The sequence below is a fragment of the Chamaea fasciata genome, unplaced genomic scaffold (assembly GCF_029207755.1).
Source record: "Chamaea fasciata isolate MVZ Bird 193981 ecotype frontalis unplaced genomic scaffold, bChaFas1.0.hap1 SCAF_9, whole genome shotgun sequence".
Lineage (NCBI taxonomy): Eukaryota > Metazoa > Chordata > Aves > Passeriformes > Sylviidae > Chamaea > Chamaea fasciata.
Window position 1 is genome coordinate 22181671 of NW_027094094.1, and position 19375 is coordinate 22201045.

The 19375-nt window shown below is 35.8% G+C and overlaps 1 protein-coding gene across 13 annotated transcripts in view; it reads left to right on the forward strand.

Annotated features, from left to right (window-relative positions):
* The window catches only part of LRMDA (leucine rich melanocyte differentiation associated), a 635267-nt gene that overhangs the window by 372849 nt on the left and 243043 nt on the right, over positions 1-19375 (forward strand). For 11 of the 13 annotated variants that reach the window (XM_066191474.1, XM_066191475.1, XM_066191477.1 and 8 more), the window contains 2 exons: positions 2040-2174; positions 11038-11164. In XM_066191474.1, the coding sequence (XP_066047571.1) occupies positions 2040-2174; positions 11038-11164 (262 nt within the window). Of the gene's footprint in view, positions 1-2039; positions 2175-11037; positions 11165-11698; positions 11965-19375 lie in introns of those variants that run through there. The other 2 variants (XM_066191485.1, XM_066191483.1) reach the window with 2 other exon arrangements.

Below are 19375 nucleotides of genomic sequence, written 5' to 3' on the forward strand. Positions count from 1 at the left end.
TTTTGGGGTGTTATTTTTATGTTGTTGGGGTTTTTTTTGAGTTTTGTTTTGTTTTGTTTTGTTTTTTTTTCCTTTTGGTAGGAAATGAGCAGATACAATCAAAGCCTTGCAATAGCTAGCCTCTTGTGTGTGATTGCTGTTATGGCAATAACTGTCTTTTGTAATAATAAACTATTTCTCTCAGGGAACCTTTTTGTGACTTAAGCAACCCTGCGAGAAATTAAGTGTTTCTCCTGGCTGAGGGAGGGTGCCAGGTTCAAACACTTCTCTAGCGGTCTTCGGAAACTTATAAAAAGCCTTTTCCACACTTGAACATGTGTGGAAAAACAATTTGTGAGTTTCCCATCACAATCACATACTTCCTGAAACAGCCATGAAAAAGTTTATGTGTGAGCTTAAGGTCCAGGTATGAAAATGAGCACCAAGTTTTGATTGGTAATTTGTCCTAGCTAACAAATCATACAGTGCTACAAAAAGATAATTCTTTCTTAGGGTTTGGAAGATTAATTACTGGTATAGAGCATTCCGTAATGTGGCCTTGCCAATTTAAAAGTTAGCATTCCTACCTTTTCAATGAGTTCATAGAACTTATTTCCAATCCTCATTTTCCTCACTCATGCAAAATATTTAAGTATGACTCCTTAGATCTTATGGGACAGAACACTAACTCTGAGTGTAGATACATTGATTTTAGTATACTAGAATCAGTAATTGTTGGCATGATCTTCGTGTGTGTTTGGAAATAAACTAAAACTTCAGGCTTGCGAAAGGAAGACCACATTTTTAACAATGAAGCTATTTTCTCCATTCTGTATTGCTTCTGTTGCCCTTAAGATATTGGGGTGAAGAAATGAAGTAAATCCCATCAGCTAAAAATAACAAAGATAACAGAAACATATAAATCAAGTATAAATAATAGCAACAAAAGTGAACTGAGGATTTAGAACAATGGTTTGTCTCTAACAGCAGGAGGGAATAAAAACAGAGCAATGAAATATCCTTTAATGGTTTTGAAAAATTATTAATCTTGTCTAAGTCAGTTGATTTTTAAATATTGGAAACTTTTCACCCACACATGCATGGCATTCTCATTTTTAGAGAATCACACCAATATCTTTGTATGTAACGAAGTAAATTAGATTGTATAGTTCCAGTTTAAGAGACTGTCATACTAGGCTGTAATAAAATAGTTATTAGATCAATTACCGAATTGAGGTGCAAATGGTTGAATATTGTTGTATAGGCTTAATCCTAAGCTGTGATTTCCAGTATTGCAATGGTTAAAGACAGTTTAACCTTTGTTTGCTTGTTTGTTTTTTTCAGGTTTACAATAATGAAGGTGTACCCTTCTTATTTATGGTCCGAGAAGCACAGTTAAGTTAAAAAGCCTCATGAACATCAAAATATAAGGCTCTTTTAATGAAAAAAATTATGCTTTACAAGACTTTAAAGCTTCATATATAACGTATTTGTAACGCTGAAGTCTTTAAGTTGCACTTAGTAAAGCATTAATTGGCATATCCTAATTGAGTAGTTACAAATGTGTCGCTGTGACACTCAAAACGTTTATATGCTGGGAGTGAACCTGGCTTGTTGTGGTTTGACTTTTTTCTTTTTCTTATTCTTTTTTTTAAACTCATTTTCCAGTGGACTGAATATATTAGTGATGAATGTGCTGTGAAACTAACTGTTTGTTTCCATGCTGGAAAAGTTTCATGGCTCCAGCAATTGCTAGCCATTTTACCACACAGCATCCATCATTTTGTCAAAGTTTTAATGTTTTGTAGTGAACCACCTAGGAAAAGAAAGGAGGAGAAAAGAATGACAAAACAGCCCAATTCTTTCATTCCATGCCAAAAAACTGACTGAAGTTTATCCCTGTTTGCCCTTGGAACAATTAATGTGACGTTTTCCTGAATGCCATACTAAATTTGATTGTCAGTTATTGAAATGTATGTTTAAATCAGCAGTGATGCAATTCTAAATGCTTTTTTCATTAATGTCATTGAATCCTTAACCCACTACCTTTGACACATAACAGAATTAGAAAGCCTTTTGGATCATTTGGCTGAAGTTGTGCCCTCACTGCAGTATCTCAGTTTGCTTGGAAACATTGCTTGTCCAAATGAACTGGTCTGCAAAGAAAAGGATGAAGATGACTACCAGAGATACAGGTTGGTGTTTTCACTTGTAAACGTGATAAGGCGTGAAAGTTTTGTTTTACTATTGGAAAAATACTAAACTGAAATCAACCCAGACTCTCAAACAAACATCTACTCAATTCTGAAAGCACTGTAACATTCTGCCATGAAACACCTGGGAATTTGAGTGGCCCCCATTTCAGTGAGATCATGCTCAGGAGCCCTATTTCAGGAAACATTTCAGTGCTGTATAGCACATGTCTGAGTTGAGCAGGTGTGCTCAGGATTTCCTGAATGTGAGTATTCATATACCCCTACTCAAGGCATTCCTTCTTAAGGGCCAAGACTAGTCAAGGTTTGCATACAGTAAGGGTGACAGGCAATAAAAAAAAAGAAACACAAAAAAATCAGTCCACTGAGGTAGTCAGTTACCTTGTCTTCTGCTCATGTTTGATATGGTGATAAGTTGCTTCTACTCTAGTTATCAAGGCACTAATAACACAGAAAAAATGACTTCTCCTATATTGTGCTGCCTTACTCAGAGCAGTTACATTCTAATAAAAAACCCCAAACTATCTTAATAATGTAATGTCAATGAGCTAGACTGCACAAGAGGTCATCTGAAATTTAAGATGGAGGCTTGATAAAATACTGTAAGTCCAACTGAAATGTCGCTAAGAGTTGTAAGGATTATTTTGGAAAAAAAAAAAAGAAATACTTATGACTGATGATGGTTATGAGTATAGATCCATAACTTATGAAATGTCTGCTAAGTGACATAATTTTCAGAGCTATAACTTTAAGACAGGTGAGACACTGATTCTGCAAGAAAAAAAAGACATTAGATGTACTTTTCCTTGCTGCCATCTGATGCATTATTTCAGTCCTTGTGTGCTGGCACTTTTCCCATTGGCTGCAAACGGTGTTGGGAGGCAAGTCAGAGCCAGGCAGTGCTGGTCACCTCACCTTGCAGAACCTGAGTTTGCTTTTTGTTAGGATCACCCACAGTATTCAGAGTTATATGATGAGCTCTGATCTTACCTTCGGGTAATCCGAACTGTGCTCTAGGAGATAGGATAAAACAATACAAAGTAGAGGAGACTAAAAGCAGGTTTATGGGGAATTTATAGGCTTGAATTCGATACGTTCAGAAATGGTGTAGGTTAAACAGCAGCACAGCTGTCACAGATGTGCATATATGATTTTTAGTTTGTTTCAGAATTTTGAGAAGGATTTCTAGGTTGTCAGACTTTCACTTTTTAATGATTCCACTTTTGAAACCGGCTTAGCTTGTAGCATTTTGGTTTTCATGGAGTAGAGTAGCCTAGGTTTGATAAAATATTTCCCATTGCTTTCACACTTAAGTGGAAGGTATGCCTACTGTCCAGCTTACAAGGCTATAATAGTGCTGTCTCTATGTAAATTTATGTGACATGTGCTCTAGAAAATTGCTTAAAAAATGAATGATATTTCTACAGTTTACTGTTTTTCACTTTAAGTATGTTTTCTGACAATATGTCTCCTATTAATCATTTAAGCAAAAGTAGTATGTTAAAGGAGCCATTCAGAGGCAAGAACCCCTGGTTCATTTAGTGCTCTCTGAAAAAATTCCTTATTGATTGACATCCTCTGTGGTTATGTGATGTAATATTTATAATATGTCACCGAGCCATACATCAAAACAAGCATGTCCCTTGTTTCATTTCAATGCAAAAATGTTGATTTCCGAGAGGTCAAGGTAATTTTAGGTCACATTGTGGCAAACCACTATGTCAAAGTGTGAAGGGATTCTATTTATATGTCTGCTGGAAACTGCAATGTTGTTTCCATTTTCTTTCTTCTCAATTTTTCAAAACCCTGGGTGTTTTTTTCCATATAAACTAGGTTAATTGAAGCACTTTAAGGAAAGAAGAATGGGCTTCTCATTAGTTGAATATTATGTGGTTCTGCTGCTATAGTTAGTTTCCTGGTCCTTTTCTGTTATTATTTGTTGCATTATATGAAATGTATTTGCTAGACAGCATTAGACTCAGAACCCCAAACCATGGATCGATCAATTGATCTATCTGCCTAGTTTTAGGAGAATGTATATCACTTACATGGTGGAACTGATCAGAAGTACTCTTCTAATTTTACTCTGAGTAGCTAATTCAGAGTTTTGAATACACATTATGAAGCATCTTGAATGCTAATTTGTCTTCCAGTTTCAGCATTTTTTAATGGTTTGAAATAACTTTTTTTTCCTTAAAAAAGTTCATTTAATTTTGATGAATTTATCAGAAAGCATCAAAAGATTATGTTTAAGTGACCTTGAATTATGTAAAGACCCGAATTATGTTGAATAACATTGTGCTTCACCATAACTTCAACTGGCTTTGTTTTGTTCTGAATGGGAACGTCTTTTTTGTAATTTTTTGCAGTGACCATTGGAACCAGAGCTTCATTTTTTCACAGAGCGTTAATTTTGCTCCCACTGAGTTCAATGGGAATTCAGGCTATTTAATTCCTCAGCCAGAAAGAGAAAGGTGCTAGAAATCAAAGCTTTACTTCTCATTCCAACAAACTGAAAAGATCTGTAATGCCCCCAAAATCTTAATGTTGAAAAATGGGGAGAATACTTTTTTTAAAAATTCAAGGTCCAGTGATTCACAGTGATCTTAAAAACAGAGGTTAAAAGTAATATTACTTACTTTGAAAATAACTAGGATTTATCAAAAATACTTGGAAAATATGCAAAACTGTGCTTTTGGTCAAGCACTTAAGATCTGGTTCTTCAGGTGATCCATTGGTGTACCATTTCTATCATTTCATTACTACAGCTCTTTCCTAGTCTTTCATTAAAAGTACTTTTCATATTGAAAAACATTATTGTAGTTTTTTTTTTTCTCAAAGTAATTTTTTGTCTAAGAACCACAGTAAACTTTGAATGGGACTTTTTTTTAGGGAAGAATAAAAGGGATTTTTTTGCCATCCCTGCTATTCCTTCTTACATTTCAAATGCGTAGGAGAACAAATTGATGAAAACATCTCTGTGTTATTGGAATTTTTGCTTGGACAGAAAAAGGAAATGGAAATTTCCCTTCTGTGATATTTTTATAAGCAAACTTGTTTGGTTCATTTTAAAGACTCTTTTTTCACCCCGTCGTTGTTAAGGTGGCTTTAGTTTCTTATTATTTTAAAAAAAATCTTTAAGTTCTCTTTATCTTAGTTTTTCAGCTTTCTGTATTTGGATTTTAATATTTTGTAAAGGTATATCTTGGTGGTGACTGCAAGGGAAAGCAGAGTAGCTAATAGGTAATGGTGATAGAAAAATTTAAAAGCTTTTGGCTCCAATAGGATGGAAGAAACACAGTAAAACAGCTTGCTGAACAGTGTCCTCTAAAATAACCTACTCTCCAAACTGCTTTGAAGATTGCGTGAAAACAAAGGTCATGACCCAGAGATCAAAGTAACAGAAGTCAACACAGTAATTGCTGGTTGCTTCTGTTGTACTCACAGTTGGTCAGTCCTGTGGGTGTATTGTTTGCAGTGAAAACTTCAAACGTGGTGCTACTGAACTGTGAAAAATCATCTGGGTCACAATGTATTACAAAACATTTGTGAGTGCTGCAGGTGACCTCACCTATTTTCATTAAAGCGATATGATTGTGAGGGATTCGTGCCATGTGTGAAGTTTTCAGTGCTTGTTCATTCTTCTTTGCTCCTTATTGACATTTCCTGGAATGATGCATTCATTAAATGCTGTTGACATGGAAACAAGGGCAAGTGGAAACAAATGCCTGAGTTTATTTTAAATTAGCTTAAAAGTACATGTACTAGATATGCTATCTTTGGCTGGGGGAGCAAATGATGATAACCTTATGAAGTCCTCTTAAGATATAACAGCAAAAAAGGAAGTTCATGCATTTTGTGTGGATTAACTTTTCAAGCTAAATCAGCTATTCCCATCCCACAGTTTTGATTGTGAGAAATGATGGGTCTTCTAGCATTTTCAGTGTTCTTGCAGTTTTCCTTTGTTTTATTGTGGTTTTGTTTTATTTTTTTTTTTAATTGCTATGGAATTTGCTTGGAATTTGGTTATGGAATTTTTATTCTAAGTAGTCTTGTATTTGGATGGTGATATAAATATTTATGTTCAATAAGCAGTAGGAGACTAGAAGTCCTCACTCAGTAATGAAAATAATAATTATATACATGATAGTTAGTTGTGAACTTACTGTTGAGGCTCTCTTTTAGCAGGAGGGTTTGAAGTCTGTGGTACTTCTGTATATGTTCTTTATGTTCTTAATTAGTACATAAACTAAGGTTTTCCCTTACACTAGTATAATCTATGAAACTGTGCTACTTCAGTGTTTGAGTGCAGCCTTGTCATCTCACCAGTAACTGGAAGGAAAAGTCTGTGCTTGAAAGACACCAAATGGCCACACAAGGTCCATCTGACACTAGCCACTGGAAGGGTTCATGAGCAAGAACAATTACCATGTTTTTGTTCAGCCAAATAAATTGAAGTCCACAATAGCCAACTTGCCTGTACTCACACAGTAAATCAAGGTGAAACTATAATTACTGTTACGCATATAGAGAAAGATCTTTCTAATTCCTAGTGTTTGCTACACTGAAGAAGAGCAGAGTGTGTTAAAATATTGGGAGGTGGTGTGGATTTCTGTGTGACTTGCAAGCCCCTCAGAATTACCTGGTCATCACCAAACACTGCCAAGGCTGCTCAGGGTCTTATGTGATCCTCCAACATACCTTATACCTACTTCCTGCCCTCTCTTCTGGAAGATGCTGGTTTAAGTTTATGACTTGTCTTCCTTATCTGTGTAATTAACAAATGTTTTTATTGCAGAGGAAATTCTGTAGCCAGCTATTATATGCTGTTTGGGGGTAAAAGGGTAAATTTTTTGGGGGTGCAGAAGAAACAATCACAGAATGTAATCTAGTTCACTGTCATAAACATGTTTTTTCAATTCTTGTGATTTTTTTTTTTTCTTTCTCCATTTAAATGCTGAACTGGCTTAGCCAACTTTAGGTTATTTATTTTTTCTAGTTTATAATAATGTAACTGAGAGCATAATCAGCCCTTCAAATTTTGAAATAGGCATATTATTTTTATGTTCTGTGATTGTTAAGGAAAGAAAATATAATAGCACAGAAAATAGAAAAATGAAAGTAAACGCTTTCTGAAACAAAGAGCATGTTGCAGGTATAATGCAGGTAGAGCTGGATATTTCTGCATTCTTGTGGGCAAATATTTCTCAAATTTTTCACAGCAGATTTTTTTTTTAATTTTAAACTTAAATATTGATTCATATAGAACAGCTTTGTATTCCAGTTTTTGTTAATTATAGTACAAACTGGAATGCTATACAGAATCTAGTTCTTCCAATAATCTTCGTTACTGGTTCAGTGGAAGAGTTTGCAAATGTGCCTCTTTTCCAATGTCCTGGCAGGTCTGTATGAAAAGTCTTAAAATGGAGGTTATTGCATGCAGCACATACAAAATTGGTAAATGAAATGTTAATCTTTATTGTCATTTTTACTTAACTAAGAGAGAAATAACATGAAATTTCATATTCTGTGGTCTTTTTCCGTATCTGAGTAGTCTTGTTGGTATGATACATGCCTGTTGTGAGTTTATTTTCATGGGACCCTTGGCACCCATGCCAAGAGTCAAGGTGGAGGAGATTCTGAACAAAAGAAGGTGCAACTTTACTTAAATAAATAAATTCTTTAATCCATTGTGAATTAGATGAACAGTTTACAGGCAATGATAAGTGGATCTATAAGCACCTTCCTGGTGTATCTAATTTTTACATTTCTCTCCTTGAATCTTACCTTTATCCTCATCCCTGAAGATAATAGCCTTTTTTTCACACCACAGCAATGGTTTTGAAACCCAGTAACAGCAGTTTCAGGACACATGGAGCAGTGCTAAGTTTGAAAATTATTAAGGAAAAAAAGAGGGGAGGGGTAGTAGGGAGACCCTGCCTCCCAACTTCTAACCTAAATAAACCTTTCTAAACTAAATGTAGAATCTAGATGGATCTTCCTTCATTAACCAGTATGCTTTTAACTAGTGATTTTACAAGTCTAAAACAGGTGCAATGTGTCATGCAATTTATGGGTCCCAGTGCCTGCCATAAAGTATTTTATGATGGCTGTGTTCTGTGTTATTAGTAGCTGTCTTTTTCTGCGGCCATTGGTGTTTGATAATAGTCTTAAAACACCCAAAATTACTTACCTGCAAGCAACATTCCATAGTCCCTGTTGACAGTTTGAATAAGTTTAGTGCCCTTTTGTTGTACTTTACCTTCAAAACAAACTGATTGAACCATCAATAGCTCCTGAAAGCTGACAGAGGCATGTCATCTGGTCTAACCCTCTGATAGTAGGTTATCTGTGGGAGTTAACCTCCCTGCATTGTTAACCGAAATGTTTTATGTACTATGCAACTTTAGGATACTGCTGTGATAACCTTAGTAACTAAGTCATACATCACAGCAAAGAGATTTTGTGCAACAAATAACCCTGGATTAAATTTACAAGGGTTGAATTGATATTGTAGAGTGTTCATTCCCAGGCTTTGGTAATCCTTTCCTGTATTTTTTACTGCAAACTTGTGTTACATTTAGATTGAAGCTGCATCTTCAGATTTCTAGCTAAAATATATCCAGGAAGCTTGCTGTTTTTCTTCAGCCATCTAATATGAATGTATTGTATTATTTTCAAATAGCATAGATGCTTTTAATCCCATATTTAGTAAAAAGAATATGAATAAATGAGATTGCATTTTGAATCACCGTTTAAAATAATTAATTGCACGTATACCTTCCTTCTACCAGTGGGATAATATTTATGGTACCTACTTTTTAGTATTTGCTCTGCTTAAGGAGTGCAAGTTTGAAAAAAAGAACCAACCCCAAACCTGTGACTTGTGGAGTAGTTTGCTGTTTAATTTGTGTGGGTGGGGTTTTTTCGTTTTGTTTCTGGAATTGACAAGTACTAGTGCTAATTCTGTTTTTTGAAATGCAGTCAGGATGGCTTAAAAATACAAAAATACATTTGTATCAAGGAATGCTATTATAATTTTAAGCTCTTTTGAAATGATTGAGAGACTGACATTAGGGCTGTGATCCAAAGTCAGCATAGATGACAGTGCTGTCTTATTCTGTTGTCATTTTTGTTGCAGCCTGCTTTTCAATGGCATATTTCATTCCATCATTAAACATTTGCTGATTTTCTAATACCGATGTTTTCTTCACCTGAATATTCATCTTTTCTCACCCTACACTTAGTGGGTGTCTTTACTCATTTTTAGCTTCACTCTTCTTCACTCTTGACATATTGTTTCCTTCTGTACATGTCTTAATTTGAAAGAATCTGTTGTCATCAGAGCTTTTCTGCCAGTAATGCAAGATGGATAGCTTCTCCTCCAGTGAAAGATAAGGGCCAGCAAAATGCCAGGGAGGACTGGAAGGGCAGCAAGGAAAGCTGGAATGAGTCTGAGAATGTGTCTGTCTCATAGGTCTGTAGCTGTTGTTTAAAAAAATGGTCTTAGGACATGTTCTGTTTTGAGAAGTGACTATCTTTCTTCTGCTAATATAATTGAGAGCCATAGATTGAGGATTCACATTTAAATTGTCTGAGCATTTCAGAACTGAGTATTGTCAGATCAGTTGTTAACAATTTATGAAGGCATTGCTTCAGAGGAATGGTGTACTTGATGGAAGGCTTTATTTGCACCATTAAATTTTGCTTGGTTTTAGAAGGGGGAGTGTTACAGTAATATTCACATGTTCATCTGGTTTTGACAACACTATCATAAGATAAACTTTCAGCTTTTGAAATAATTTTTCTGTGTTATTTTTTTTTCCAAAACGTTATGCAGAGTTTTCTGTTTCTTCAGTTTCTTCCTCCCAGTGCCAGAAGGGATCAGTATGATGAGGAGTTCTCTGACTGACTTGGGGTTTATGCAAAGCAGCTAGGCTGGGGAACATTATCATCACTTTTCTACCCCCTGCCAGGAAAAGTCTGATACTGCCCTCACTTTGCAGTGTCTGCTTCACATTCGGTTGACTAAATGCAAATGATGTGTACTTGAGGTGGCTAGATATGTGGATTTGCCATGGTTGTGCCTTGCTTTGGTTTTGCTCTGCCATGTTCCTCCCTCCACAAGTGAGATGCCAATAGTATTTTTCTGAGGCTAGAAAGCTGCTAACCCTTGAGTAGAAATGATAAATAGAATATAACACTGATGAATCCTAATAAGAACTTGGAATTCTTAAAATATATTTCCCATAAATAGTCTCTCCCTGTGTGCTTCTGCACTTTATCCTGAGCTGGGATCTGGATGCTGTAAGGACACCTTGTCTCTCTGGTGGGACCAAATTGGAATTCTCTTTCCAAATGCTGATCATTGTGCTTTTAGGAAAATAAAATAAAAAATCCAAAGAAGTGTTGGCAAATGGTAAAAATTCTTGCAGAGAAGTTGGCTGGCAATTTCCCATATCTCAGATTGATTTTCTCCCACAGTATCGGTTGGAATCTTTAGTATCACTCAAAATTCCTTTTCCCAAATATGCAATGCAAAACAATTTCCAAGTTATTGTGTTCCTTGGTATGCTTTATACCTCACTAATATACAGAGAGAATATACACATCCATGGTGATAACTGTGTTTGATCCACCAGTATTAAATGGTTTTAGCTTCATTTGAAAGTATAAAATAAGTATTATAACTCTGTGCATAAGCTACATTGCATGAAAAAGGTGAATACAGAGAGGAAACAAAGGCTGTTCTTATTTTTGGCTGTTATATTTTTAGTCATTGAGTCTGTGAGTAGGTCTTTGTACATTACTGGATTTTAACTGTGTGTATTTTGATGTCTGTCAGATATTTTGTCCTGCACAAATTGGCAAACCTGAAATTTCTCGATACTCGGAAAGTAACCAAGAGGGAGAGAGAAGAAGCCTTGATAAGAGGTGCCTTCATGAAAGTGGTTAAGCCCAAGGATGCTAAGGTAGGAGAGTAAATGAAAATGGTAACAATAATACGATTCATTGACACAATTTTTAAATAACTCCAAGTGCCTGGCTGCATCTTTTGCTAAGACAAAAAAAAAAAAAAAAAAAAAAAAAAGGTGAAACTTTTCAAATAAAAGAGCTGATAAATGTGGCCAGATGAGGGACAAAAGCCTTAGTAATTTTTGTGTGTTTTGCTGTGGCCATGTTATGCAATTTCTGGTTTCAACCTCTGTTTCACATAGCAAAGTACCTAATATGTGTCGCTGAGCTTAAAAGAATTTTTTTACCCCATCCAAGGAAATGTAACAACTGTGTGATATGCTTTTGTGAAAGAATTCAGTTTTTTCTGACAAGTTGTCCCCTGCCTTGTATGTTAAATGTCTATTGCAGAGCTTACACCTATGGTGTTTATTGGCCTTTAGTTAACCAGTTGATTCTAATTTTGTATGATGTTACTTAATGTGGTGTCCTGCTAATAAGCATTGACAACATCAGAGAGACAGTTTTAGTAATCTGAGCATTTAATACAGCTTCCATCAACCCTGGGCATCCTGCTGAAGGAATCAGAATGAGAATGTGAATTGTCCACTTTGCCTTCTTTTTCCATTGTTGATCAATACTTGATAACAGCAATCTGTGGTGTGCTCAGAGTGCTTTAGTATTGCGGATCTTTCTGAAAACTCTGCTCAAGTTTTCAGTCTACTTGCTTTCTGTTTGCTGCTTTTTTTCTAAAGTATACCATAAATAATTTATTGCAGATTTTCAATAATGCTGAATAAAAATGTAGTGGTTATGGAAATGCACTGTTTGGTAGCATAACAGTGTTGCTGGATAAATGCATTATCATGAGTACAATTGCAGTGCATTACAAATTATTTCAGACTGATTAATTTATAATTAATAAAATGTTAACTGTTCTGTTACAAACATTGCTTTGATATATTGTTTACCACTGCCTTTAGTTATTTCTGCTTCATATATGTAATGAATGGAATAGTTTCTTTTTAAGCTGTGGTGGAGATTCTATTCACAGCAAACCATCTTTGAATCTGGCCAAATGCAACAGCTGAATTGTGTTAGGTTTAGCATAGTATGTCATCTTTTATATTTCTTATCTAATCAGACTTTGAATGTGAAGTTTTTTTTTAAATTTATCTAACAGTCAGATCTTTCTTTTAAGAGTCTACTCTGTGAATTGCATCCAACTTAATAGTGTAAGAGAAAAAAAGTATTTTTCATATATGAAGTTACTTTTCAGGATTAAACCTCTTTTAAAGTCAATAGCTAAGCGTAAATCACTTAAAAATTTAGGGATAACATCTTTGTCTTTTATATCTACAATTGAACCTTTTGTATAGTTTTGAATTATTTACCCACTAAGTCTTATGATAAACCATACATTTATTTCAGAAAATTGGCAGAAGGCTCCAATTTACTGTTGTTATTGCCATAATAAGGAGGGGAGTTTTCTCTTCTTTATAAATGATTCAGTACAAATCACTGATGGTAAACTCATTGTAAATTATTTTTATGGCATGAATTAATGCTTCTTAAGGTGCTAAGAAATTACCCTCATCATACAATATTATATACATAACACAGAAGTGGCTAATTTAAAATAAATATTAAATTTGATGCAGGTATTATAAAGTGCTCCAAATTGTTTTGAATTTGTGCTTATTTCCTAGGATATTCATGTTTACAGTACACATACATGCAAACTCTTTCTATGTCTAAGACTCAGAATTTTCTCTGCATATATGCTTTGAGATGTAGCTGAGTATGTGTGCAGCTATTGACAGCTCCACTCGAAGACCACAGCAAGCAGCATTCCTCCGTAAATCACAAAAATGATGTGCACAATAACTGTACTTCTGAATTCTGTCACGTGTTATGCATTGCGTACATAATGCGTTTTTATTCTCTAGCCTTCACATTTCCTGCCTCTTGTGTTCTCTGTTCCTCAGTTCCACTCCCACATAGCTGTCAATATTTCTGACCAGCTTCAGCCAGATTTAACAGGCAGCTACTGGTAATATATTTTAAACTTTCTGAAACTAGTTAGAGATTGCACCTTGATCCAAACTCAGAGAAGATTGCAGCATATCCAGTATTGGTAATCAGGAAAACTCCTGAATAAGGTGACATAGTGACATATAAGACCTTGATGATAATGAACTTCCCAATAATGTGGGTTGTTTTTTTTTTTTTCCCTTTCACCTAAGGCAGCAGGCGCTGTGTTGGCCTATGTTTACCAGGAAAGGAGATGCAGTGATTAGTATTTATGTTGGTGGATGCCTCATGAAAATATTCTGCCAGATTTAGTAACAACAGTAGGCCTTTCAGACCTTCTTTTTCAGTAAAAGAAATCTTAAAAACATCAAGCTAATAAAAAAATCCTAACTTACATGGTGGCTTCCCCCCCCCCCCCCCCATTTTGATAAGCAGGAGTTGGTGTGGCTTATTCAGCATAAAAGGCAGACTGATGATCTAAAGAGGCTCTGATGTGGGGAGTTGTTTTCATTTTAGTCTTGACATAAAATACTTGGGAGAGCAAAATACCCCACCAAGAAAAAAATACACAAAATGAGAATAAAAGCAAGAAATTTCCATCTGACTAGCTTGTGTTTACTCAAATGCGAGAGTATCTAGCAATCACCAGTCATCACTAAGTCATAAATATTTTATTTTGTATAAATTTTTTTTTACTTTCATTATTCCCTATTTTTTTAACAGAACACTACACTTGTGCTTTGCTTCATTTCATCCTTTGTTGAAAATTCATCTGTTTGTGATATGACAGTCTTATGGAAAGTTACAATCATTTATTAGAAAACAGTTTAATGTTACAATGCAGTATTCCTTCTCACTATGTAGGTGAGCTAAACTTCATTATTCTGTTATGTTTATGTTTTCTTTTGTCAAAATATTGAACACTCTATCATGCCTGCTGTTAATAAAGACTGGGGAAGTCTGGCTGGATAAGAGGCATTGAGCCAGATGAGGAAGCCTTGTTTAATGACCAGACCATGACCTCATTTCACTGGCATAAGTGTAGCTCAAAGTGGAAGATGCCTGTCCAGTGTGAAGTGTGTTTCTGGGCATGACAGCATTTCACATCAGAAAGACAGCTCAAGAATACGACAGTCAAAATTGCTTAATTGTGTCCCGGCTTTGTAATTATTCATCTGTGCTTCTACAAAGAGTACAGTTGTCATTTCTTGACATAATTATTTAAAACTGTACCCCTCTTTGGTTTATAGGTATATGAATTATGCTTCCAACTGTTTCATTTTTCAAACTTAGAGATGCAAAGCAAATGTGATTTGAGAAAATATATTAAGACTACACACTTTTACATTGCATATAATATAAATAAAATGAAATTATGTTGCATCAAAGTACATAATTTCATATTTTAAAGGAATGTATTCATGATCATTTAATCTAGATAATAAAATGTGGATATATCCATTTAAGTGTGTTACTATGAGTAGATACACACTGTCATAAGTCTTTAAATATAAATTTAATTATTTAATACTGGGTCAGTCTGCTTGCTTTTGTAAAATACATATATTTCCCAGTATTTCTCAACCCCTCTTCCCCACAAATATTTTTTGATTTACTGCATTTTTAAGATTAACATTTTCATCTGTTTTATTTATGGTAATGAAAGAAAGCAGAAGGCATTTGGTCACCAGTAGCAGTTTTGTAGCTTATAGTTGTCTATCCTTAGATATACTTCCAAGTAACAACTTAGTATTAAATGGAGTTATTCTACTTCCTTGCATATTTACCAAAAGCATCTTGTCCACTGGCTGTAAGGGAACGCTGCTCAACAAATAAAGGCACTATAGGTGTTTTGAATTTTTCAATATTACTTCACTCTCAGATGCATTGTTTTTATTGCAAGTTATAATTATGAAACCCGACATTGCATTTTTTCTCTAAGGAACTAAGATGGAGACACTGAAGCAGAAAGGCAAGTCTAATATCTTCATTCCATGTAATAAATGTCTGTGATTCATGCCCACAGTGTTACTTGAAGGGTAGAAGGAGATTATTTTATTATGATAGGAAGAGTAAATATTTAGGCAGTACCATTTAAGAAATAAAGTGAGATAAAATCTACAGTGTTGCTTTCAGATCATTGGCAGTATTCTTGTGTTTAAGCTCATAGGGAAAGCTCTTTATCAAAGTAACCAATGCTAATATATTTTTCTATTAAAGTCAGATGTGGCATAAGGAATGATTCTAGTAATTTTTGTCTCAAACTATTTAAGAGTCATACTTTTCTTGAATAGATGTATTCTACCTGCTGCTATATATATAGGCAAAACATTTTTGCCAGTGTATCTCATGGACCTTTTTACCCCCTCCCTAAATTAGGAAAATGAGGCTGGTTTAAAAAAGTAAATAAAAGGAGACAGATAGAACTTTGGAGAACAGCTGCATTGCTCACAATCTTTTTCTTTTTACCATTGCCATTTTGTAGAGATCTTGGTTTATGAATTTAGAGCATTTGGAGATCATGCAGAATAAAGGGCTTCTAAAGTGTAAAGAATTGTTGTGTCAGTGTACTGCTAACTCATAAGATACCTGTTTCAGAGTTTCCACATAACAGGGTTTCTTATTGTCAGATGTTAGAATTTCACATACCTAAACAAAACAAGGACAGAAGCTTAAGACTCCAATCTAGACTGTGATGCAGTAAATAATATTTACTTCAGGGACATTGTAGCAGTCATGCAGTCATCCATTTTACTGTTTGGAAAGTTTAGGTATTTTAAGCAGAATTCCGTAACATGTTTGGTAATTACCTGTTGTAATTCCAACTGTCAAGAGGGAATTACGTGTGACACGTGTGGGTCAGTGTTGGTTCTTACATTGGTATTTCTTAAAGAACACCCTCATATGTTCTTTGGGTGGGTTTTGTGTGAACTACACTATCTTAATTGCTATGAAATATACCGAAGGAAAAAGGTGATGTCTCTTTCCTAAAATTATTCCCTTAAAAAAAGTATATGATTGTCATGAAGCCTGTGTCATTTTAGCCATTAATGCTCCCAATGCATTTTTCAGATAGGAAGGGGTGTTACTTCTGGAGCTCTGGCCTAAATCCAGTTCTGGTGATTAAATTCTGCCTCTATGGATTTCTCTACAATCTCCATTCAAGGCATTCTTCTCCACCTTGTGCCCTAAACTGTTGTGTAATGTTGCAGTGTGCTAGTTAACCAGCTGCTACTTTGCACCTGAAAAGCGTGCATCTTTCAATAGTAGTGAGCAAATTGATCCCTTTGTAAGGCTTAGTATTTGTAAAACACTTGGAAATTCTCTGATGAATGGCAATAGACACTGTGTGTAATTGATGCCTCCATTTAATTGAAGAAATTATTGTGACTACTTGTTTATTACCTCTCGGGTTTTGGGTTTTTTTTTGTTGGTATGTTTCTTGGGGATGTTCGTTTGTTTGTTTTGGTGTTTTTTAATTTTCATTTGTGCGTTCAGATATATGGAAACTTCAATAATTAGATGCTGGCTTTTGCATTATCTACTCAGTCTATTTAATAAAATGCCATTCAGCAGAATGTAACACCATGATATCAGATAGTAGGATCACAATTGTCTTAGATTCTTAGTGGATCAGTATGGCCAGAGTTTTATTTTATAAGGATTTTTTTGTTGGTGGTTTTTTTTTTTTTTTTTTTGGAAATAGAAACACTGCTGGAGTACAAGCAGAGCTTCTTGTAGTTCCTCTTCTAATGCAAAGGATCTCATTATCAGATGACACCACTGTTTAGCACAGGAGTTGTTCATATGTTGAATTTTGTAAAAAAGGAAAAATGGATTTAATAGGGCATTGGCAAAACTCTTGGCCAGTTTTTGTCTGTTCTTTTGTTCCTATAGGTGATTTTTTTCCCTGAACCTTAAGACACAGTATGCCACATGTACTCTCAGTAATTTTGATGAGTTATTCCCATTGAAATAGTAGCAGCCTTTGTAAGAGAAGGGAATTTAGGTGACCTTGCCCCTGATAAGTAACAGCTGTGTTAATTACCCAATACAGCCTTGCCCCTGATGAATCATGGCTATATCCAATAAAGGTAAGTGTGATAAAAAGGAGTGGGTTAGCTGGTGAGGAGACGATCATGAAGCAGGAACCTGGGGAGAGAGAATCACTGCTGTGAGGTCCATCAGTGTCTGCAGTTAGAGCCTGTTGTTAGAACCTGTGGCCACAGTCTAGCTGGGTAAAAGCCTGCAGTCAGAGTCTACAAACTAATCCCTGCAGTCAGAGTTTAGCTGGAAATAACCGGCAGAGGCTGCAAGGGAAACCTACAGTAGGAGCTTCCTGCAGCCAGCGCCAGGGAATTATTGGAGTCAGGATGGCTAAACTGTAAAGAGGAATAAACCAGGACCCTTTTCATGCTGTGATGAACAGGACGTCTGTGTCTCAGCTCATTTCTATCCTCTAATAAGAGGGCTGCTGCAATAGACTTAAGAATCATGGTTAGACTATATGTCAGTTTTTAGCCATGAAACAAAGGTCTGATTATAATTTTTCTTTCTGTAAACTGTTTATCACAGCAATACTTCTGAAAGAGCAAATCGGTGGTAAACTATCATTACCATAGGATCCACCCAGAATTTTGTACATGTGGAGCGCCTGATTTACAAGTTGGAAAGAACTGTCATAGCTGATTTTATAATTTTTCCTTGTTTTGACTGTGGTTGTATGTCCCACAGTTTTCACAGCCGGCTCGGCAGTGTATCTGTATGCTGTGTCAAGATGAGGCCTGGCTTCTTTAATTCACTGAGCCATGAAAAGTTCCCCAGCTGTTAGAGATAAACGTGGTCAAAGGGCCACTGCCAGCGAAGACAAAGATGATTTGTTGTTGTGATCTTCTCAGGAGTGTATCTTGCAGCAAGGAACAACTAAAGAACCATGACTTCATCACATAAAATGTGATACAAGTACATCATATAGCATCTTATTGTGAAATGAATGCTAGGTTTTTGGTTCTTTTAGTGTTGCTATAGTCAGATGGGTTGAGTCAGAGAGGACAGGAACTAAAGGAAAGGTAAAATGAATGCACTAATATTTCTAATCACTTTGGAAAAAGTGCAAATGCCTAAAAATAGTAGCCTAGTGCCATTTTAGATACTCTAAAGTATACAGCCGACCCCTGTAGGGATGATAGATCAGTATCTTACACCGGAGGTGTAAGTTTTTTGAAGCCGCAATGGGAGATCAGGTACAGATACTGTAGAGTGGCTAAAACAGCAGTAGAAACTTGTGTTTTGGCAGCTGAATCCTGCCTTTCCTGTTGTGCTAAAAGAGAGATTGTGTGCTTGAAATATTGGCAGGTCAAGAACCCCAGGGCATTACAAAAAATAATCCTTCCCTTCACTAACATCAGCCAGAGTGTGGTCCAGGAGTCAGATAGGGCTGTGATGAGGTCATCTCCTAAAGGCTCAAGCGTATCAGTCATTCTCTCTTCATTAATGACTAAGAACATGACCAGTTTAAAGCTAGTTTATGAGCTATTTCAGGAAAAAAATATTAATAATTTGCTTTCAGAGAAGGGCTAATATTTCTTCCCTTGTCTCCACCCATACCAGAAATGTATAGGCCAAAGGAGTATTTTGTAAGAAATCCTGAACTTTTTTGCTTATGAGTTTCTAAAACTGCTGCCTCTGTTAAAGAAAAAGGATGCAGCACAGGTTCATCTGCTCCCTTAAAATCATGTTCAAGTTACAGATTCTGGTTCCAGTTCCTGAATGTTAACTGAAGCTGTTGCTAATGTTTTTTCATTTTGTCCATCTGGCAGACAATGGACCTGGAATAAAATCTTTAAGATTTGGTGACTTAGGTTATAGATGTGTGTTTCCAGGGGAAAATCAGGGGCTCATTGTGTGGAAAAAAGCTAAAAAATATTTGTGACTTCTGGAAGTTGAGACAGATGCTGCACTCAGAGTGCTTCATTAAAAACTTCAGAGGGCTTCAAGTATCAGCTCCTTGTTATCTAAAAGTCTCTTGAACCTTTTCTCTTTAGCCTCCCATGGGCAGCTCCACACAGCTCTCAGGGTCTGTCCATCTATGCCAGCAGCTGGTATGTAGACTCAATGCCTCAGCTCTTCACACACTGATGAGGAAAGTGTGCCCGGCTCCATCCAGACTGACCTGGGATTCTGCTGTGAACCTT